At 35.0% G+C, this 19,714-nt stretch overlaps 1 protein-coding gene across 1 annotated transcript in view; it reads left to right on the top strand.

The window, feature by feature from the left end:
• NDFIP2 (Nedd4 family interacting protein 2) overlaps positions 1-19,714 on the top strand; it is a 56,388-nt gene that overhangs the window by 8,370 nt on the left and 28,304 nt on the right. Inside the window, exon 2 of the mRNA XM_019742579.3 lies at positions 17,357-17,522. Coding sequence (XP_019598138.2) covers positions 17,357-17,522 — 166 coding nt within the window. The remainder of the gene's footprint in view (positions 1-17,356; positions 17,523-19,714) is intronic.

Below are 19,714 nucleotides of genomic sequence, written 5' to 3'. Positions count from 1 at the left end.
CACCTACCTCGTCTGTCAGTAGAATTGGGGTGGAGATGAATGGATAGTGGAATAGTGTATACAATTTCCTGTGAGGATGGCAGAGAGTTTCTCATGTCTGGTAGAAACTTCATTCTGTTGGAATGGTTACTGCATTGAGCCGTTCTTGACCACCTTGTTTAAAATCACAGCACCATTCCCTGTTTCAGTTTTTTTCTCTCATAATACTCATCACCAACTGATATTCTAAATATTTTCTGTAATTTCTACCTCTTCCCTTCCCCCCAAGTGTAAGCTTCATGAGGACAGGGATTTTGTGTGCTTTGCTCACTGCTTCCTCAGTACTTGGCATGTGGTAGGCACTTAGATAATATTTGATAAAAATGAATGAATGGTGCTAGCTCAAGACTAGTTTTGCAGACTCAAAACTTTGCCTGTTATTTTCTTCAAATTTTTATTTTTATGCAGAGAGTGCCAAAAAAAGTACACATTTTAAGAAAGGAAAAAAGTATTAAAATTGTAGTACTCAATATATACCAATAACAAGAGATGAATACAAGTCACGTTTGACGTCTGCAATTACAAGAGGTGCTCAAAGTGGTTACCATCAGCGTCCAGACACTTCTGATTATGGGGAACTACTGCTTGAGCAATGGTGACCAAAGTGTCCACTTGTATACATTGTTTTGGCACCCCCGGTATTTTGTTCATTGCTACTGAGACTTTGGCTCTCTAAGGTAGTATTTTTTTTATTACCTTGCATTCTCTTGCTTAATGTCTCTCTCTCTTCTCCCTCTCTTTCCCCCACCCCCATATATATGATTGGCACCCCCTAGAGTTGTTCAGTAAATAAGCTATGAAGTCATATGCAGTGGCCCTGCTTAGTACCTTTAACTGTGGAGTTGTGGGTACTGATTTGATTTTCCTCATCTGTTTTATATTGACTGCTTAGTGACTATTTTCTTTTTATTCTTAACGTAATATCAGACCTATATTCTGTCTGATTTTATGTGTATTAATATTTTAGAATTTTACATACTATGTATGTAGCCTTGACTTAAGCTTAAATAACTATGGAATGAATACATTCTGCTGATGTTTAGTAAAGGTACATTTATTCATCATTGTAATTAAGGCTAGCCTACCTACCATGTGATTGTAAATCATCCTGTGTCTATGTTTTCATGCCATGTTGTTATGGTTTCTTCAAAAGTTTGATCACTTAGCTGGAATTAAGGTGTGGGTAAAATTCTTGTCAAAGACACGCTAAATGCAAGTTGGGAAATGCTGCATTCAGTAGTCTAAGATTTACTACCAGATTATTTCAAGGTGTTGACTGGCTTGCTTTTAAGATTTGTTTGAACATGAACAGTTTAATATTTTAAAAGTTTAGGAATGTGCTGTGGTTAGTTCGTCTATGATGTTTATCCAGAATTACCCATTACATTATGTGAAGCAATTGTGCTGTTTGGCAGAGGCTTTGAGAATAAGGAAATAAACTGGATTACCTCTTTACTAATTCTGAGGCTCTTAGGACTTGTAGCCTGTTGGAGGTTGGACTGAAGAAATCCAATAGTGACGGTTTTTATAGACTATTCTCACTTCATTTATATCAGCATGAGTTTTTGTGTGATTTGCTTAAAAGGAGCAGGATCTTGAAATAACAGTTGACCCTTTTAAGGTTTTGTTTGTAACCTTTAGAGGACATGAGCCCTGCTTACCTTACTCCTGCTTGGTTTGTTGCTGCACTGCACGGGAGCTGTGTTTTGAACCGCAGGACGTTTTGTTATCTTGCCCCACCCCTCTCCAACCACCGCGCCAAACCGTCCGTGAGCTCTTCTGCCTTCTGACGTTTGAACATGTTATTCATCTTTCTTTTCTTCCTCCCTCCGGACTAATTAATGTCTGTTCTTTATTCAGATCTGTTTAGATGTTCTTTTCTTCAGAAAACTTTTCCTCACCCTCTGCCTCCCCATTTCCATTTCCCACCTTTTACTACCAAGTTTTGTGTGTTCTTTTAACACTGTGCACGTATCCCTCTCACAGTCCTTATTCCAAACTCAATGGGAAGTAGGGCTTAGATATGTCTTGTTTATAATAGTATGTAGCATCGTTATGGGCCCATTATGTGCATAGTAAGTAGTGCTTATTGAAGAAATAAAGGAATGCCTTTTCTGAATAATTTCAAGGGTATGCATGAGGTTACTGGTATTATCTTATATTTATAAAGTAAACAGTTTTCCAGAGTTCTGTTATGTAAGAGTAACAATGTATTATTGCCTGGCCTATACAATGCTGATATCTTTGGTATCCATAATTAGGCTATATACTTTGCTTTTAGAATAGTGCCAAGGAATCTGTTTAGATGAATTCTGGTATTTTTACATAATTCATCATCTGATTAGTGGCTTACATTTGCCAGATAGTGAACCATGGTTAGGTTTTTTGATTCACCTATGGAACAACAGATAATAAACTGTTTCTAGATGGTGGAAGTAGTAGTCAGCGATCATTTTCTTCAGCCTTTTCATTTTATAGCAGATTGTCTGAGGTTGAATCTCGTCAAGGTTATGCAGCAAAGCGTGGAGGACAAATTTTGTTACTTGTAAACATATCAACTGAGTTAAAATGTATCAAAGATCCTGGGAAATAGAACTTTCATTGAAGTTAACTTTCTTTTATTCATAGTGGTGGGGACATGGGGAGCATGGATGGTGTAGCATGAGTCACGTGGTTAACTAGCTACTAAGTGAACCCAGTTGATTGTCCAAACCCACAACTCAGTGATCGTTAAGTGGGCTGAATTCAGCTTGTGGACAAGATTTTTGTTGTGTTTTTTTAACCAGCATTTTTAAAAAATCAAAATAATATAGGCATACAGTTTCAAAAGTTAGGATACCAAAAGAGAAATAATGAAAAAATAGCAGTCTCCTTTTCCACCCCCTTTGTCCTCCAAGCCTTTTTCCTCAGAAGAAAATATTCTTTAACTTTTTTAACTGCTTTGTATTTTTAACCGATATGTGGATTCAGCTACCTGTTGATTTATTACTTTTACTTTTGTTTTTCACCTGTCCTGCTTTCCCTTGTTAGATCATAACTTTCGTAGTCTGACCTTGAGTTCAAATCTTGGCTCCTTACTTACAAGCACTATAACTCCAGGCCAATTACTTAACCTCTCTATGCCATGGCTTCCTCATCTATAAAGTAAGGATGATCCAGGTACCTACCTACCTCTTAGAATTATTGGGAGGATTAAATGTATGAAAAGCACCTTATTTTTAGTTAAATCAAAAATTAGTATTTACATTTTATGACTGTAAATATTGTTCACTACTGAATCAGGTAAATGTTTAACATTTTTCATGGAGTGGCCTAATTTTTAAGTCTTTATTTTTCTATGTATCTGTTGTTAATTCTTTGCATATCCTCTGGTGATTTTTCAAAATTTGCTCTTCAGCTGTATTTTTTGCATGGTCAAATGCATTAGATCATTTTTAGTTCCTTTATTTTGTTCTTTGAAGACTTTCTTCCTGGAGCCCACCATCCTCCTGCCTCTGTCTGTACTGTTTGTTATGTAGGCCTGTCATACTGAGTCTTTTTCCTTCATCACAGTTATGTGGGACCCTCTGTATCTTGACTTCTAAGACTTTCTGTTTTTGGTTTACTAACTTATTTCAGTTGAACATATTTTCCAGTAGGTTTCTAAGAAAAGATGCCTGGAGGTAATAACTAAATAAATAAAGTATTGAATTTGTTGCCATCAAATTCATAATCCCTTGTTAGCACTTTAATATTTGTAGTCTGTGGTGAGAACCCCTTTTTCATTGCTGACATTACGCATTTGCTTTCTTTTTTTTTTCCTTGAATAGTCTGGCTGAGACTTTTGTTAATTTTGTTATCTTTTTAAAGAAACAGCTTTTGGCTTTGTTAAATGTCTCTGTGTTCTCTTTTACTGATTTCTGCTTTTACCTCATTATTTACTGTTTCCTTCCTTTTTTGTGGTTTACTTTTTATTTTCTAATTTCTAATGGTGGAAATGTTGGTCATTGGTTTTAGACTTTACTTTTTTTTTCTTAATGTTAACCATTTTCCCTTAATATAAGCATCCATCTATCAGTGTTTTTGCTATGTCCTGCAGATTGTGACATGTTGCATTTTCATTATTTAGTATAGATGCTTTCCAGTTTCTCTTGATTTCTCCTTTGAACCATACATTATTTAGAAGTGTGTTAAATTTCTATTTATTTGCGATTTTCTTAGGTAATCTTTTTTTTAAATTTCAAATTTAGTAATTTTGTAGTAAGAGACTATACTCACTGTAATCTCACTCCTTTTAAGTTTATTGAGACTTGCTTTATGGCCCAGTATATTTATCTAGGTGATATATTATATGCACTTTAAATGTATACTCTTCCATTCTTGGATGTGGTGTTGTATAAATCTCAGATCAAGTTGGTTTATAATACTGTTCTAATCTTCTGTTTCTTTACTGATTTTTGTTTTTGTGTTAGTCTATTATTAATAGTTGAGGAGTAAGGGGGGTTAAAATCTGCTATGATTGTGGGAGTTACCTATCTCCCTTTAATTATCTCAATTTCTTCCTATATTTTAAGGCTATTATGAAGTGCCCCCTCTTTATCGCTGATTGTGCTCTTTGTCTGCAAGTCCGTTTTATTTAATATTCTGGCCATTCCAGCCTTACTTTTTACCTGGCATATCTTTTCCTATCTGTTTACTTTCATCCTGTCTGATCCAAGTCTTTTCTTGGTAGCGTATAGTTGGGTCTTGCTTCTTTATTCACTCTGATAGCTCTGCCTTTTTATTAGCGTATTTGTAGTTAATGTAAGTATTGATATGGTTGGTTTACTTCTATTGTATTATTTTTCTTTTGTTTTTCTCTATTCACCTTTTTCTGCTGTCTTTTGAATTGTTTGATTTAAAAAAGTATTTTAGTGTCCCTTTCAGTATTTCTGTTGCCTTTTTTTAGCTATCTCTTTTTACATAATTATTGCTTGCTCTAAGATGACAATAAACAGTGAAAGTTAGGTATATATATTTAACACTAATGTCTTACCACTTCATGTAAAATGTAGAACTTTGTAACCATACAGGTCTGTGTACTCTCTACCCCTGCCAACCTTGATGTTACAGGTACATATGGTACCTTGATGTTACAGGTACCATATGTATTACATTCATTGAAAACTCCAACAATGTTACAATTTTTGTTTTAAATAGTAACACATTTTTAAAAACTTAAGAGAAAAAAAAAATTTTCTGTGTACTTAGACATTTATCATTCCCTATGCTCTGTCTTCAATTCTGAAAGAACAAGTTTCTCTTTACTGTGACATTTTTTTCATCCTAATGAACTTCCTTTACCATTTCCTAAAGTGCAGATCGGCTGCTAATCAATGCTCTTATCACATATTTTATTTTTTCATAGCAAAATTTCTACTTGGTTCATTTTTTTCTGTTCCCTGCTCAGACTCCCTGTCATTTTATTGATTTTAACGTAATTTTGCTTTATTTCCTGGAAAAGTTATAATAGCTGCTTTCAAATCCTTGTTTGGTGACTGTATATCTGAGTCATATTGGAGTTGGCATCTCTTGATTGCCTTTTCTCTACAGAATGATACACATTCACCAGTTTTTGGATTTCTAGTAATTTTGGATATTTTCCTGGATATTATGAAGGTTTTGCTATGGTCCTCTGGAGAACATAGATATTCTTTTTTAGAGGCAGTCACCTGAGCTTTAGATTGTAAGCACCGTCTCACGCTGTTCAGTGACGCACATCTACGCTTAACTTCTTAGGCCTTTGCTAATGTGTTTTGGGTCAGTCCTATACATGAATGGTTCGAGGGAAGTGATTTCCCTCACTTTCTGCTCTGCCTGGGCTCCATTCCATGCTTACCCTGGCTCGAAATAGCAGTTTCTATTGGGGTTTCAACAGCCTAAGTAAGCCCCAATGCCTCTCCACAACGATGGTTCTCTGCCTCAGAAAAAAAACTGCAAAAAGAAGAAAGGAAGGGGGGGAGGGGACTCTCATTTGTGCAGGTTGCTTCTCCATGTTTTAACTTTCCTTTACTTCCTGGTTTTCTTTAGTTCAGAATGCTCAGGTAGTTGTTTTGTTTGTATTTTGTTCCAAGTTTATAGTTGCTGTCAGTGGGAGGGTTGGACTATAGAGGCCTACACTGTCATACTGGAATTTGAGTCAACTGTAGATTTTTGAGTTTTTTGTATTTCTACTTCCTGCATTAACTTTCCTCCTAATATTTTTGTTTTGTTTTTCTTTCACGTTGGAGGTTTTTTTTAAATATGGGTGTTCCTTCTCTGCCTATTTATAGTCTGTGAGTTGTGCTTGTGTATTTTTGACTTGTTGATTGGTGGACTTCAGTGTTGTATCATCTCCTGGTGAGCCAATCTTTTCATTCTGGGCCTCACAAATGTCAGTGTCTGCAGCTTAGTTAGGAAGCTATGGCAATAGTTCAGGTAAGGAATAATGGTGGCTTGGGTTAGAGTAGTAGCATTGAAGAGAAGTAGATGGGTAGATTCTAAGATGTGTATGTAGTGGCTGAGTGTACTCACATCAGCGTTAAAAGAATTTCTACAGGTAATCTTGTGGCATGGTAGATTACTACCTGTAAACTTTTATTGGAGGCATTTTGAAATAGAAAGAGCCTGGATTTAGTGACATTAAAACCTGAATTTGAATCTTTCTTTGTCCCTACTAGTGTGACAGTTCAATTATTTGAAATTTATTCCATCCTACTCACCTTAGAGGATTGTTACAAGGACTAAAGTAGATTATATATAGTATATATAGTGCTTAAAAAAACCCTAACATTTATTGGGCATTTACTATGTCAGGCATTATTCTGAGTACATACAGGTGTTAATTTTTGTAGTCTTTACAAAAACCATACGAGAAAATAGACCCCACTTTATAGATGATAAAATTGAGGCTCAGGCAATTCACAGAGTTAGTAAGTGCTGGAGCCTAGGTTTGAATCTAGAAAAGTGTATTCCAGCGCCTGTGTACTCCACTTAACCAGTATTCTTTTTATTCTTAGCCCATTGATGGTGATTGAATAGGCTCAGATATATCCTGTTTCCCCGAAAATAAGACCTAGCCGGATAATCAGGTCTAATGCGTCTTTTGGAGCAAAAATTAATATAAGACCCGATCTTATAGTAAAATAAGACCGGGTCTTATATTAATTTTTGCTCCAAAAGATGTATTAGAGCTGATTGTCCGGCTAGGTCTTATTTTCGGGGAAACGCAGTACCTGCGCTAGTACTTTGTTATTTCATTTATCTGTACATAATATGTTTTTATATAGTACTTTTCATTGAACTTGTAAAAAACAAAATTACTGTATAATGAAATACTTTCAAGTCTGTCTTTATCAGTGTTTTAGTTAATGCTAACAAAAAGTTTCTCTTTAAAGCAAAATGTAAAGTAAAAATTTTAGATTACTAGGGTTTTTTAACCCCCTCCAAAACTATTTGGTAAATTTGTTTTAGTGTGTGTGCTGACAGTTGGAATTTGAGTACCACAGAGAACAACCTACTCACAGCTTCTCTGGATAGCACTTTTGCCCTGGTTTTTTCAAAGGCACAAGTTATGACGTGTTTTGTCTTATGCATGTTCTAGTTCAAATCAATGCAGTAATGGAATTCACGTGTGTAAATTTTTATTAGAAAATGCCAGTCATGTCAAATTCTGTTGAAAACCTTGCGGTTACATTATTTTTGTGTTGACTAGTGCCTTTAGAAATGTGGCATTACAGTGATCATTGTAATATGAGAATAAGTATTATTTATCTAGGAATAAAGAAATATACAGGGTGAATCAGTATAAGGGCACATGGTTGCTAACTTTTAGAGAGAGAGAGAGAGAGAGAGAGAGAGAGAGAGAGAGAGAGAGAGAGAGAGAGGTGAAGAGAAGGACAGTATTTGGCTTCTGATATTATGAAATTACTCAGATTATGTATTTAGATGTATTAGCCAACTTTGGAGGGTTTGCTTTGGCATATAACCCTTTGATGGATGAGCCCTTTAACTATTGCCTGCAGTGGTATCTTGACATTTGCTAATGCTTCCTGGACGAACTATCAACAACATGCCTTAGTAATTGATTTTACTGTATTTAATTTTGCTGAGGATTCTATTCTTAGTGTCTCTGTGTTTACTGCGGAAAGAACAACATTTTATCTGAAGAAAGTTGGTGTTCCTTGCTAGTCTTAGCTCCTGGTTTTTTCTTTTATTCCCCGAGTTGCAGCCCTAGTCATAGTGTATTATGGCGTTGCCTCAGAGCTCCTAGTTGTTAGACGCTAGAAGTTCCAGGGATTGCTGGGTTGAGATTTGTACCTATTTCCTGTACCCAATATAGTACCTGGAACATGTTAGTCATTTAGTAAAGTTGGTTGAGTCACTGATTGATAACCGACTGACTGAATAAATTAATGGATCACAGAAAGAAGATGAGGCTCAAAGACCCAATCAAGGTTATGCAGCTAGGAGGTGGTAGATCTATATTTTAAACATAGATCTTCTGGCATCAAATTATCTTCTTTTCTAGTTTATTCTTGTAGCAACTACCTACTCATCTAAAAGAATGTGAAATCAAACAAGACAGGACACCATACTAATTTTTAAAAGGACAAATGAATGCTTGTAATAGTAACTTTAACAGTATTACATGGGGTTAGTTGCCTTATGCCTTTGCAAGTGAAAGTAAATCAAACCAATTACACACCGTTCAGCTACCGTTTAGTCTGTGTGTTAGAGGGATTCAGTTTTAGCTAAGACTTTAAAGTTGGCAGAGGAAAATCAGGACCCCTACGAAAGAAACAAGAATGAATAGTTAAAAATAGGAGGAAAACCGGAAAGGAATAGTTCCCTGGAAGCTAAAGAAAAAAACAGAATACACTGAACTGTGTTGAATATATTAAAGATATTTGGTAGGGTGAGGACTGAAAAACGGTTTATGGGTTTAACAATTAGGAGGTCAGTGTTCTTAGTAAGAGTTATTTGAGTGAAAGCCAAATGGTAATGGACTAGGGAGTTGAAATGAGCATTAGAAGCGTGCAGAATGAGGGTAGATATCTTTTTTTTTTCTTTTAAGATGTTTGTCACTGAAGAAAAGAAAGGAGAGGTGGAAATAGTTCAAAAAGCATGAGAAAAGAATTTTAATTTTAGCTGGGTGAAGGTTTTTTCTTTTTTCAGTATGGCGTGAATAGAATATATATGCGGATAGAGAGAGAAGTTAGGGGAAAAAAGGAGAAACATTATTTAGAGGAAAAATAATACTTTGGGAGGCAGGATCTTCTCTGTACAGTTGTCTGGCATTTAGAAGCAAAGAATATAAATTAGGATGGATGCCATAATGCTAAATTTAATAACGCAACGGAGATAAGTTGGAAGGAGTTTTGCTTGAAAACCTGTTTTCCTCTGTGAAGTAGGAAGCAAAGACGTTTGACTGAGAGTTCCATGGTTGGAAGTGGGGGAAGAGGAGAGTAGCGGAGCTGAAACACCTGCCATGCTGCTGACTAGTTCTCACAGCCAGCCCTGCTGGAATTAGAAACTAAATTTGTACTGGCACCCGTCTACAAGGTTATGTGATCTGTTTTCCTCCTACCAGGAGATAGTAGACGGACTTGCCCCAGATTGGGTCTCAATGGCGTCGATGTGCCAGAAGATACAGGAACTGGGAAATGGAGGATGAGTGTCATGCAAGCTTTTCACTTTATAGTCCAGGCTCCATAGGATAGGAAGTAACCAGATGGCAGCAAATGTAGGCCCAAAGAATAGACTTTGTGAAAGGAAGGGAGTGAGAAAGGTAAAAGCCAGGAAGATGTAGAAATCTAATGTTTTCTAGGAGAAGCAGTTCTAGATGGTGATCAGGTCAGAGAAGGAGAGAACTGATGTCGTTACTGGACTGCTCAACTCTGGCTGTTATGACTGCTGCTTTCTGTCTTACAGCTGAGGTGTGGAGCTGGTTTAGCTGCCTTGTATTATAGTGGGATTTAAGGTAGAGGGGATAGGGAGCTGGCTTGTAAGTCTTACTGGGGAATGATTCGGACCCTTGTAAAGACTAATAAGACCAGGATGAGAGAGGGTCTGGCAGAGTATAGACAATGTGAACTCGAAGAGAGGCTCCTGATCTAGGATAGTATTGGCGATATTCAAGAACATTTTCCTTGTCATCTTGTTCCCAGGTAGGGGGGACTTGTGTGAATAATAACATTCTTGTAGTGCCATCCAGGGAAAACTGGATTTGGATTATATGTGGAGAAATCATTTTGTGAAGTCCCTGAAAGTGTAGAGGTTTTTAATGATCATACAGGGCTTCTAGCAATAGAGTGGAAATTATTAAAAGTTGGATTGTAGAGTTTTCAGTTAATCTATTTGTTTTTATCCAATATACTTTTCTATTTCCATACCTATATATAGCATTTTGTTTTTTTCTTTAACTTTATTTTAAAATCATTTTAGACTTATAGAAAAGTGTGGGAAAGATAGTACAAATAATTCCTATATACCATTCACCTAGTTTCCTTAAATATTGACATTTTATTACATTTGTTTTGTGATATTCTCTTTATATATATGTATATACATACATTATATTTTTTCTGAAACATTTGAAAGTAAATGGCAGACATGCCATCCCTTTACATCTAAATATTTTCCAGTGTGTATTTCCTAAAAACAAAGACATTCTCTTAACAAACTGCAGTGCAATGATCAAAATCAGTAACATCGAAACAATACTATAATCTATAAAAAATTTTTACCAGTTTCTTTACTAATGCCTTTTATAGCAAAAGTAATCCCCCCCCCTTTTTTTTAAATGATCAGGGTCTAGTTCATGATTAAATATTGTGCTTAGTTATTGTTATTGTGTCCCAATCTCTTTTAATCTGGAACAGTTCTTTAATCTTTTTTCTGTCTTTCATGACATGTTTAGGAAAGGTTCATGTCAGTTATGTTGTAGTATAGTCCACAAATGTCCTTAAAGAAATTATACGTTCACCCATTGGTTTTAGAATTCATTGGTTATTGTTGTCTAAGAGAGTTATATCTATGGTGGTTGTCAATTGGTGATTTCCTAATTCTGTCATTTGTTCTACATTTATTATTTAGAACTTTCCCTTGCCTCCAACTTATATATTTATTTGTTAGTATGAATTCATGGGTTTTTGTTTTATTCTGTTGGTTATAATCTTACATGATCAGCATTTATTTTGAGGTTCATATCATCCCAGATTTAACCAGTGGGAGCCTCTTCCATCTGTTCCTATATCCTTGTGACACGTCCCTATCATTTTTGCACTTTCCTACCAAATAACATTTAAATATTGTGAAAGTATCTTATTTCTAGAGTTTAGTTTATACTTATACATAGGGCTGCAGTGAAAGAAAACTGACCAACACAACATTTATTGTCACAGTAGCTTACTGCTGCTGTGCTGGGTGCTGAGTGAGCATTGTATTTTCTCGTGGAGTTGTTTGTGGAAAATTTGCAGAGTCCTTTATCAGATAGGTTGTTGAGTAAAGCAGTTGGAACATGGGTGGCTTGTTGCTCACAATGTCAGTGTGCCATCCTCACAATTGGAGTCCAGAGAAAAACAGTATTGCTGTGAAAACAATGCTTTTGTAAGTTACGTAGATGAATATATAACATGATTGACAATTAAGGCAAAAGGGCACCACGAATAAAACTCTTGTTAGGTGGGAGACAAAAAGCCTTTATGAATCATTTTAACCGTGAAAATGGGTTTCATTAGAAAATCATCACACATTAAAATGGATATGTGCTGGTGTTACTTTATGTGTTAGTAATGTTATCTGGCTGATGGAAAATAGCAAACATGATCATATCTGGGTTTATGTACCTGACTTTCTTTTCTTGTAAAGATAATGGTTATAAAAGGTTATTGAATGGGTGTAGAGTCTGGTAATTTTTTGTTTTTTCAGTATCATTGAGAAATTTTACAAATGTCAATTTTTTAACTTATAGAAACTTATTCCTTTAAGCACAGATGGAAATCTCTTTAACGTATCACTTTCTGCCCTACATTAAGAACACACACAAAAAATGTTTTTTTGCTTTCATCTCTGTTCCAGAGAACTTGGAAAAAATATAGAAAAGTAAAAAAAAAACACACCGAGAAAATAACAAACAACTTTTAATGCTACCCATTTTGTGTGTTCTCATTTTGAAACTGTTAACATTGTTTTATTTAAAGTTGGAATAATATATAATTTACACACACACACACACATGCACACACACAATTTTGTTACTTCCTTAACACTGTGTCATGAGCATTTCCTTAGGTCATTAAGTATCCTTTCGAAACACCACCTTAAATGTCTGGTGTTCTATTGTATTGTTACAGTGTTTTTATTCTATTTTGGATGAATAGATTGTTTCTGGTTTTCCATTATTATGATGAACAGCTTTATAAATAAATCCTGTTTTATAGTGCCAGGTGGGTACTAGACTAATCAGGGGGATCACTTCATAAATTATACAAATGTCTAACTACTATACTGTACACCTGCAATTAATACAAAATAATACTGAATGTCAACTGTAATTGGAAAATAAAAATGAAAAAGGGAGGAAAAACAAATGTTATAACCATGGCTACAACAATTATACTTATTATCTGAATTCCAAATTCAAGCACCTAGGTTGAAAATAAATTAAAAAACAAAACAAAAAAAGGTGTGTCCTTCCTGAGTGCGAGAATAATTGTAGACAAAAATAAAATTAAAGGACATTTATGGGGTGTAATAAAAATATGCTAGATGTTTAAATTAAATTAAAAAATGACAGTAAAAGACACATTGCCATTAATCCCCCTCAAAATACTCCCTCTCACTTCGAACACACTTATCCCATCATTCTTGCCACTTTCTGAAGCAGTTCTGGAAGTCCTCTTTCGTGCGTGTCTTTAGTTGCGCTGTCGTGGCTGCCTCGAAGTCCTGAATCGATTCAAAAAACATTTGTCTTTCATGGTTATTTTGACTTTGGGGAAGAGCCAGAAGTTGCACGGTGCCAGGTCCATGAATAAAGTGAATGAGGACACACCGTGGTCTTTTTATTTGACAGAAATTGCTGTACCAGAGCTGTGTGTGACACAGAGCCTTTCCATTGTGATCAAGAAATAACAGTGAATGCTGTCGCTGAGTACCATCCAACAGAAAGGCAGGGATCTTCAATAAGGGAAGAGGCCCATCAAACCTTAGTAACAGTGTGTGACAAGTTTCAGTTTGTTCGGTGAGGTGAGTCAGGTATGAGCTACGGTTGAGAGAAGGTGTGAGAGAAGTGTGCCTTAAATCATCCTCCATCATGACAATGTTTTGCGTAACACATTGCTTCTGGTACGGCAATTTCTGTCAATAAAAACATTATGGTGTGTCCTCATCCACCTTATTCACTGGATCTGGTACCGAGTGACTTCTGGCTCTTCCCCAAAGTCAAAATGATTCAGGATATCGAGGCAGCCACGACAGCACAACTAAAGATACTCATGAAAGAGGACTTCCAGAACTGCTTCAGAAAGTGGCAAACACGATGGGATAAGTGTGTTCAAAGTGAGGGAGAGAATTTTAGGGGGATTAATGACAATGTGTCTTTTACTGTAATGTTTTTTTTAAACATCCACTGTATTTTGTGATCCCATCTCGTATATGACTAAATTGTAATCTAATCTAATAAAGAATGCTTGAAATCATGAAAAAAAATCCTATTCTTAAGTATCTGATTAGTTTTTTTTTGCTATAGTCTTAAAATGAGAATTACTAGGCTAAAGTACATTTTTTGTGATGACCTTTTTAATTTTTATAAAAAGTGATATGTACTTATTTTTTAAAATACAGGCAGTATAAGTACAAAGAAAGAAGCAATTGAGGCATCCAAATCTTACCCACCAGGAATAATTTCTGTTAACATTTGTTGAACATCATTCCATTTTTGCTTATAAATAGGGAGAAGGTTAAAAATGGGATAATGCTATTTTTGCTATTTTTAAAAATGAGAATATGAAATATGAATTTGTTTAAATTTAATTTAAATTAAATACCATAAAGCAAGGAAAATATCTTTAAAAATTGCTGAATTCTCAATAAAGGATTTTTTTTCCCCCACAGAGCTATTAGGTTTTGTAGGATTTCACTAAAATAAAGATTATAAAAACCAGTAAGAAATTGGAATAATTGAAAAAAAACTGCATGTTTTAATTTAATTTTATTTAAAAAGTTTTAAATATTAAAATAGGTGGCTATTGATAAGCATGTTTTAATTCTAAATATTAGAGATTAAAACCCTGCTGTGAAAGATGAGGTGAGTGGTCCTAATAGTTTCATGTCTTCTTTCCCCAGAGCCTGATTTTTACGTTGCTTGTATTTTCACTTTTTCAGGGTATATAGTGTTTGCTTTTCATTGCCAGTAGCTATTTAGTACTTTGCTCTATGTTTAGCATTAGTTCTGTATTTAAAAGAATTCAGTGCTAACCACCATGTCTTTTCCCATTGCTTTTCTCTTTATTTGCTTTTTATTTGATCAGTTTTTCTGATTGCTCGGTTTTCTTCATGGAGGAGTTTTTTCCAGGGACTCATGTGGTGCTCTATACTCGTATGTAGGTACCACCCCATTCCCTCCCACCCCTAGCTTTTGCTGTTTAGGTAATCATTTTAAAAAGTAACATAGAACCATTATGACACAGTGATAAAGAAAAAATTTCCACAAATGGTGTTATCTTATTTGATAAACATGTATATTGATTTGAGTGCTTGCCTGAATTTAGTTAAAAGACAAACGTAGGTTAATTTATTGAGGCGCCAAAAATATCAAAATTATAATGTTGCATTTAAAGTAAATTGTAAATTCTGTGCTATAGTGGGTAGGGATTGTTGACTGGATTACTGGGTTTTACTGTTGACATATAGCAAATGTTCACTGTGTATTATAATTTTGTAAAAACAAAACTAGAGGTGTTAGTTAGGCAGGGCAGTTGAAATAAAATTAGGGCAAGTTTTAGAAGTACCAGAGGTTTATTTCTGAGATCATATGTAAAAGTGTCTGCAGTTTATATTTTTATTGTAGTTACTCGAATAAATTTTGAAAGGTTTTAAAAATAAGTTAAGTCATTATGGGGAACACATTTATGTACTTGATGTGTAAGGGATATTTCTTGTGAGAGGAGAATTGTTTTGTCATAAGACGTTTTTCTTTAGTACACTTCATCTACATTTGCAGCATTAGTAGTAGATTGGAAAAGTGGTTTCCCGTCTGACACCTTCACTATTACTGAATTGTTTAATTGATGTTGCTAAGTGTATTATCTGTACTTTACTTTTGTTTGCCTTAAGTTGCTCATCTCACATTTTTGCTCTTAAAAGTATGATCAAAGATGATTCAATTAGGAATTCCCCTGGGTACCTTGTAATGGGAAACATGGGAAATGCTTTGTGACACTGGGGCAAAGTACTGCTAGTCAGAATGGAAATGTAATGGCTGTGTGCGATGTCAGAGGGGTAGTGGATGGGGGAGGGGGGTTGTCACTGTGTGAGGGATATAAATGATAAATGTCTAACTATTACATTGTTTTGTGCACCTGAAACTAATAAAAAAAGTTTAAATAAATAAATAAATAAAAGAAAAAAAGTGCTGCAAGTAAATTTAAAACTCATACAAAGTTTACTTTATTGATTATTTGACCTTAGAATTCAGTTTCTCTGAGTAGATTTTATTATATAAACCTTGGTGTTATGGAAAAAGTTGTTTTATTAACTTGAGAAATAATTTTAGGTATGTTTATGACAGTTTTATTAAAATTATAATACATTTATTAACTCACAAAATTGTTTTGCTAATGTGATCACTTACCAAGACACATGCAAACAGCAGTGAAGTAAATTGACCTATTTTACTTTACATACTATTTTATCCTTTACAGGCAGGTGAGTGACTACTTACTGGACTGATAGAGTTTGTGAATTAAAGTATATTAAATGGAAGGGAAGAAGGGGGAATTAGTATTTATTAACTGCCTTCTGTGTGTTAGGCGTTATGATAGATGCTTTCCAAATATTATTTACAATTCTACGAGGATTTTGGCAGCATTCAGAATTTACACGTGGAGATGCTGAGGCACCTGGAAGATAAGTTTATCAAACCCTCTAAAAGGTAGAGGAAGAATTTGCATGCTTTTCTTTCAAAACTCCAAAATGCATGCTCATTTCATTACATCACAACAGTCAGATTTGTGTATGTACAGATAGAATTTCTTTGAGGGATTATTTTTAACATTGAATTTCTCAAAGCAATAGGAATAAATTAAGATATGAAAATTGAATAATGTTGAAAGCCTGTAGTTTCTTTTCAAATCAAGATTCTAAGTTGTTTTAAAAGTGTCTTAAGATATTTCAATAAGACCTCTTTCCCAAATATATTTAAGGATCAATTATAGAACCTTTTTGATGAGTGATTAATTTTTAGAGTATTGACGCTTTTGGTTCACCTCAGGTTGGTTTGCCTATGTGTAGTTATTGTCAAATCCTAGTGAATGAAGATGACTATAAATGAAGTCAGAAGGCTGTAGCCACACTATTTGGGTTTGGTTCCTGGCTTTACCCTTCCTAGTTGTTGGGATGTTTGGCAAGTTACTTGAAGTCTTTATACTTCCAGGTTTCCCCCCCATTTCTTTAAACTGTCAGATGGCAATAACAGTCTCTATCTCGTAGGTTTGTTGTGAGGATTCAATGAGTTAAATCATTAAAGATATTACCTAGCACTTACTGATCTTTCAGTAAATTTGTTGTGGTGAAGAACATTTTCTGGAATTTTATATAATGTTGATTCATTTTGCTTTATAAGTCATTCTTTTTGTACATGGGAAAAACTCCTTAGAGTATTTCACATTTTGGAATTTGTTTATATGTGGTTATTTCATTTCATTAATTTAGTTTACATTTCCAATTATTCTAGATACTGGCATAGTAGGGATAGCATAGTAGTTATATCATTAGGAGTTTTACTTTGCTTTGTAATACACAGTAAATGATACATGGTAGACAGTATTTACTGTGGGATTGAATGAACTTGAATCTTTGCAATCATGAATGTTTTTCTTTATAAATTCTTAACAATTTGAACTTCATTTTTGTAAAGAAGCTATCAAAATTCTAAAATTACTGACTGATTAGGTCTCTTAAAAATTGTGTTCATCTTTTTAAATGCTATTTTACTTTATAGCTAAAAAGTAATCCTTTGCCTGAAGTGATCTGTAAAAATCAGTGTGAATTAAAAAGAAATCAGTCACATTAATGTTTCTTTTTTCCTTTGTTCTCTTAGCTTCACAATGAAGAGGATAATTCAGAACCGTCTGCCATAGAGCAACCATCAGCTTCCGGCCCAGCACCACAGATGGTGCAGAGTGCTCCTCCAGCATCAGGACCCCAGACGGAGTCCTCCCCTCCACCTTACAGTAGCATTACTGTGGAAGTACCCACAACTTCAGGTATGGCTTTTAGTATGAAACAGCTAGGAATGTTTTTAATAGCTCAGGTTTTATGTTGATTTATATCAGGTTTATTTGTCTTTGGCTATATGATTTAACAGCTGGATTGGTGCTTGTTAAAATGTATTACAGGCTAACTTTTCTTCAATATTTTACAAGTTCCAGAGTAAAGTGCAATGAATTTGCTACTCTAGATTTATTTGATGGTAATCTTGAGGAGGGAAAATCCCTGTTGATGTCTTGTTTGAATGACAGAAGATACTAAAAGTGAAATTGCAGTCCCTTGTTGTGGCTACCATCGCTACTGCTCAAGCTTGCTGGAGTAAAATGGCAGTCATTTATTATTATACAGTCCCAGGGTTTGAGGCGTGAACTGGGCTCAGTTATGCAGTTCTCTCCCAGGGCCTCATGTGATGGTCATCTGATGGTGACTGGGGCTGGAGGCGTTTTGCAGGCTTTCTTATTCGCATGTGTAATGGTTGATGCTTCAGCCAGGGCCATCTTGCAGAGACTGTCAGCCTCACCTGTGTGTAGCCTCGTGTTGTGTCCTGGGATTCCTCCGGAGGCTGGGTTCCAAGAACAAGCATGCTGAGAGTAGCCAGATGGAAGCTACAGCATCTGTTACGACATTGCCTCCAAAGTCACACAGTGTTATATGTGCCACATTTGGCTTGTTAGAAGTGAATCACTAAGTTTGGTGATTATTCAAGACTATTAAGAAATTAGTCTCCACCTCTTGATGGGAAGAGTTTCAAAGAATAGACTAAGGTTTACAACCACCTCAACTACATACTGCCTTTTCCTCCACCACCAGACCTCTTTTTACAGTCTTCCCCCTTTCTATAAATGGCTCCAGCAGGCCAGAAACCTTGGGGTCATCTTTCTGTACCTTCTCATAAAATTATTTTTTTCTCCTTCAACTTTTGATGTAATGATACGTATTATTTATTTTATTAGATTTCTTCTTTAAGCTAATCCGTCCCTGTATTCCTGGAATAAATTCTGATTGTCTTCATATTCTTTTCTCTTCTGGATATAGATTTGTTAATATTTTAGGTTTTTATAGCTTTGTTAGTGGGATCTATAAGTTACTTTATGTACTGTCCTTGTGGTTTTGGTATTAATATTATGGAAGCACCATAAAATGAATTGAGAAGCTTCTCATTTTTCTGTGATCTGGAATCGTTTTGGTAATGCAGCATGACGTTTTTAAAGGTAGGTAAATTAGAACTGTAAAACAAGTTGAGCCTGATAACTCTAGATGTTCTGTTCTCTGTGATTATTGGTCTTTCTTATTTTTTTACATCTGTACTAAAAGGCCATTCATGACTATAATTGAACACAAGAACTGAGTAATTCTAGAATTTGGGTCTCTGTTTAGTGAAAACTATTAATAGTATTTTTCTTCAGCTTCTTGGTCAGTTGTTATATTTTAAATATGGGCAGTGCCAGTTTTCTGTGGAGAGTATGTTCTTCAGCAGGTCACGTTATGGTTGGTTTCAGAGACATAGGTGACTTTGTATATTACTTCACAGTTTACAGCATCCCCTTGAATACTCTTCTGTTTCATCCCATAATAGTAAGTGATGGCCTTGCTGGCTCAGTTTTATGGATGAGAAAGTGGAAGTTCGTGGTGTGTAAGTGATTTGCTTGAGGTAATGTAGCTTCCAAGTAGAGGAGCTAGGGCTGCAGCTCCCCAGACTTTAAATTCTCTGGTTGAGAGCTACTGCCTTAAATGGTGTAAGAAAAATACTTAAAATTAACAAGTGCAAAATTAAAACTGTAACAAGTTAATGCTCTTTCCCAACTTTCATCTATTACTGGTGGGAGTATTTTTTTCTATCTTGGACTTTAAAACTTTTTAAAAACTTACACATCTGTTGTTAATATAAAAGATCTAGTCTCCTTGGATATTATGTATCATTGTTCCAGTTTTAAAGATCTATCATTTTAATGTACTACTTTAAAATTTATAACTATTATTTTTACTTAAATTTTGCTTCTACTCTAGACTTCAACTAAAGAAATCTATTTAGTTGACCATTTATGGTGTTTTTACATCCTAAAAATAATCTTTTCTAAGCATTTATGATTTCTGCCTCTTGGTAGATAACATTCAGTATGATATAGTTACTACCACTTCCTCTCATTAGATTAAAAATGACCTAACTTCACATCCTGAACGCTTATAG

This window comes from Rhinolophus sinicus, chromosome 16 (genome assembly GCF_057876585.1).
Source record: "Rhinolophus sinicus isolate RSI-liver-muscle chromosome 16, RSI-T2T, whole genome shotgun sequence".
NCBI lineage: Eukaryota > Metazoa > Chordata > Mammalia > Chiroptera > Rhinolophidae > Rhinolophus > Rhinolophus sinicus.
Note: the sequence above shows the minus strand (reverse complement) of the source record. Positions and strands in the feature narration are given on the sequence as shown.